Source organism: Eurytemora carolleeae, unplaced genomic scaffold, assembly GCF_000591075.1.
Source record: "Eurytemora carolleeae unplaced genomic scaffold, Eaff_2.0 scaffold24, whole genome shotgun sequence".
NCBI classification, from domain to species: Eukaryota; Metazoa; Arthropoda; class Copepoda; order Calanoida; family Temoridae; genus Eurytemora; species Eurytemora carolleeae.
Window position 1 is genome coordinate 74943 of NW_019396080.1, and position 4529 is coordinate 79471.

At 31.6% G+C, this 4529-nt stretch overlaps 1 protein-coding gene across 2 annotated transcripts in view; it reads left to right on the forward strand.

The window, feature by feature from the left end:
• LOC111716010 (uncharacterized) overlaps window positions 1-2549 on the forward strand; it is a 10906-nt gene extending 8357 nt beyond the window's left edge. Inside the window, exon 14 of one of the 2 annotated variants that reach the window (XM_023491423.1) lies at window positions 2345-2549. In XM_023491423.1, coding sequence (XP_023347191.1) covers window positions 2345-2435 — 91 coding nt within the window. In that variant the 3' untranslated portion in view covers window positions 2436-2549. Of the gene's footprint in view, window positions 1-502; window positions 608-2344 lie in introns of those variants that run through there. The other variant, XM_023491427.1, reaches the window with a different exon arrangement.
• Window positions 2550-4529: the final 1980 nt, after the last annotated feature.

Here is a 4529-nt window from a genome sequence, read left to right on the forward strand (position 1 = left end):
TGTTCATTTGAACTATTTTTATGTTCATTTGAACTATTTTTATGTTCATTTGAACTATTTTTATGTTCATTTGAACTATTTTTTGTTTATTTCATTAATAATATTTTAATAGTTCAAATGAAAATAGTTTAATGAACTAAAAAATAGTTCAAATGAGCAATATATTTACTCGTTTGAACTATTGTTAATTTAAACTACTCACGTGGTCCCACGTGCAGTAGTTGAAATGAACAATAGTTCAAATGAACAATAGTTCAAACGGCAGTAGTTCAAATGAGATAGCACCGGTTTCTCTGCAAATATGACTTGCGATTTAGCTTCAGAAAGTATTATTTAAACAGTTTTCATGCTAGAAAAACGACGTTATCTTCCATATCTTTGATCAGGTAAAGGTCTCAGGTTTCAAGGGTCCCGTTGTAAATATAACATGCTCCTAAGGATCTATTGAGCCGTATACTAAGTACTACTATATATAGTCTATAATTACTAACCATATATTTAGAAATACAATAATGATATTCTCTAAAGTGGATGGCATGGATGCAGCTCCCGAACCTTGAATTTAATTTTGTGGAACGTTATAAATACACTTTTTGAAATTATTGTAGTTCTATACATACTTTTCTATTTTCTATTTTGGTCTAATGTAATATTTTTTTCTCATTTCGTTAGAAAATAAATAAAAATCCACCCCAAGAAAAGATAGAAAATTGTCCAATACTTCTTTAAAGAAAACTAATTAAACTAATTCAAAATAATGGATCCATGGATAGTCCTACAAAAAACGCAAGAATGCGACCTTCTCTCAATGCCAAAATCTAAAATTAAGTTCCCTATAAACCAACTCAAACCACTCTAAGAACATTCCTGTTGCTCTACCAAGTTCCCCAATCAAAATTTAAGACAAATCAGTCAAGGGGTTCATAAGTTATGATCGGAAATCAAAACAAAAAAGAAAAACAGAAAATTTCCGGAAATTCCTCTTGACCTTGCCCTTGGTTTAGAGAAAAGACTTCGCCCTGATCTCTTATTGTAGGATTATCCATTATTTTGAAAATTTTTGCTTTGATGGAAATAATCCTAGTCCACAGAACACGTTAAGAAAATCCCAGAACTAGGAGAATTCAGTGATTATTGATTCAAGATTTTTAAACAAAAAAATAGGTTAGCAAATGAATGCCGGAAGTTATTTCAAAGCTCAAAGACAACCTTCAAGTCATCTTTCTTCTGTCAAGTTTCGTGGGAAAATGAATGAAGCGAAAAGTGCGAATATGATGCGAAATTTCGCGAAAAAGATTTTCGCAAAAATGCGAAATGCTTCCTCAAAAACAAGAAGTGTTGTAGCTTCAACAATTAATTGAGCAAACAAAATTGTAGAATTCTCTGCTCTGACAGCTCAATATTTAAAGTTTTTTTATGTGACAATAATAATTTCTCTTCCTTTACTTTAATAAACGTTTGATAAAGAGAATTTGAGCTGTCTAGCCATCTTTCTGAGTTTTTTTCACGACATTTTCGCATTTCTTTTGGCGAAAATTTCGCATTTTTTTGCGAAACAGATTGAAGCAAAATTTCGCGGAAAAGGCGGAAATTTTCGCATTTTGCGCTAGCTTTAAGGAATGCAAAAAACCGTAAACAAAATTTATATTTGGCTTTTTTTAAATAAAAAAGTCGGTGGTAAAAAATTTTCCATTAAAAAGTAGTTCTTGGTGTAAAAATATTACACCTCTAGCCGGTAAATGCTGTAACTTTCCTTTGATATTTTATAATTGACTGATGGTCAAAACACTGACTTTTTTGGAACATGGCCAATTTTGGTCTATGGGCTAAAATATCAGTTTTTGCCAAAATTCTAGTCCTCCAAGATAAAACAATTTTTTTTAAGAATCGGGCCACGTTAGGGCATGAATGAAATATTGAATTTTAATAAATTGAATAAATAGTTTCAATTGAATTAAAGTTTTCGAGTTCTATGTCTTTAAAAATGTTCACCTTTTTTACGCGCATTTTCAGATATTCCTGGTATAGAATAACGCAAATAATTTCAAGATTATAGAACTTTAATTATAGTGAAAACCATAGATTTTTCCGGGTGGTTCCATGGGGAAAATGTCAAATATTTTGCTAATTATTTCATATCGCTAAGGTAGGCCATTACGGAGGCAGAAAGGGTTTTAAGTTTTACCTAAATTAAGTTTTACATCATTCTCATGTCTCTTAAAGATTCAAACATGATTTAATCATTGAAATACTTTAGTCTATCCATATTTTATGCCCTAACGTGGCCAGATTTGTTATAAATAGTTTCAAGAATTAGTAACTTTTCAACACATAATAATCGAAGGACGAGGATTTCGAGGTGGTTCGGACGAGAAAATGAGGAGAATGTGGCTCGGACGAGAACTTGTTGTGGCTGGCCTTCCTCTCCTCCATGAACAACCACAGAAATTTTGTTAAATAATAATGATAATACTTTGCACAAAAAGGGAATTGGAACCAATCAGCCCTTATGTTCATAAAAAATATGTAATAAAAGTTAATAATTTCGAGTTAGGCTTCTTTCAACAAACATTTCTATTTGAGAAATAATATTAAAAACTAAAAGTCAGCATTTTCCCAGTTTTTATCTAAGACTGAGATACTTTATTCACTAATATTTCAACATTTTATTATGTTTAGCCAAATTAATCCTTATCTTTGGTCAACCTCCAGATTTCAACAGGTCTGTCATTAAAAAATTCCTTTTGCCACATTTTTAAGTCCAGGAACCTTAAGCAAGTTTATAGTGGTCTCATTTGGAAAGTAGACACATTATAACAGCTTGACAAAAGTTTCCATGTCATTACTATGCATACTTTATTAGTTAGAAAAGTCAAACAATTTTACGATATGCATTATTTCATGAAAAAATTATAGGGATTTAGGCATGATTTAGTTGGGTTGGATTTCAATGTTTCACTCATTTATGGCATTTACAAACTCTATCAAATATAAAGGCTTCCTTTCCTACCTTTCAGCTTTTTTTATCTTTCTGTTTAATATCCATCATTTAAATTACTAATCACATGAATTTATTTTCAAAAAATGGAAAACTTGGTTAATTTGTATTCCTTACTTGAACTACAATAAGCAAATTTTGGCTTTTAAAGCCTAACTACAAATTTTGCTTAAATATATTTTTTTCTATTACAGAATAACTTTTTTTTATTCTGATAATCTATGATTTATTTATATTTATAAACATAATAATTAACTTAATGATTCTCAAAGATAATAACGATGATAACAAATATTCACTATTTATAATGATTTGTATTATTAAGTGAACAATATTATTCATTGGCACACTTATTCATTTTAGAAATTGAACAAATTATCTAAAATTTTACAAAAGCTCCGACACATGCTTTCTGAGTATTTAAAGTTTTTTTTGTGCAGTGGAACATATCGATTTCCCTAAATGACTGAAATGTTACTGTACGTAGGCCAGTTAATTTATTTACTGTACGTAGGCCAGTTAATTTATTTTATCATATCACAGCGCACTGTAAGTTTAGATCTTTTTAGATCTTTTTTAATTCAGGATGAATTTAATCATTTTCACTATAGTTCATTAAATAACTGTCATAGTCGTCCTTGAAATCCCGATCAACGTCTATTTTTGTGTTTAGGGGAGTTAGTTTGTCCATTTCTAGTTCATGGATTATGCTTGTGTCCATTTGAGGTATTGTCCATTTCAAGGCTCTGAACTGAATTCATATTTGTCTCTTTAAACCCATTGTTTTCATACGAGCTCGGGGTTCCAGGCCGTTCTTTGTTTATTGTATGTGTATACGTTACATTCCGCCGTAGGTAGAAATACAGCACAATTACAAAGGCGAGAATTCCAACAGCGGCTATGATTGCTGCGGCTACCATTGATCGGTAATAGTTGTTCTTTTCGTCCGTCTGGACAGTGTCCGACCCGGTGAGGGGGGCCAGGGGGGCAGCAGGGGCCGGCAATGTATGGAATTGAGCAACGTTGGACTTACTTAGCTTGCCATTTGTTAAGTAGGCCTCTAACCAGACCTGAAAGAAAATATAGTTTCATAGTTTGGGGGTTTAAGGAACTGAATACTTTGAAGTGATCCTACATTTAGTAAGTTTATCCGCTTTTGTTGATCAAGGAGGATTGAGTTATAATTGGTTTTCTAGATTCAAATTCATTATTTGTTCCTCTAAAAGTGATCTGTGATTTTTGCACAGAAACAATGAAGGAAATAGTCAGATTGTAAGATTTTTACGGTTTTAATTCAGATATGCAACTCTATAAATGAGGGGACACCTAACATGACGTCTTCGGTCCCTTTAAAGTATTTTCTATTTGTTATACCTGGTACTCCATGTTGGGTTGAAGGGTATTTATGAGAATACGTTTAGGTGAATCTATTTTAGATATTTTGAAGATAGATGGATATTCCTCTACGCTATCAGAACTCTGGTAAATTATTCTGAAAACAAAACAATTATGTTTCGAAAGCATCATTACA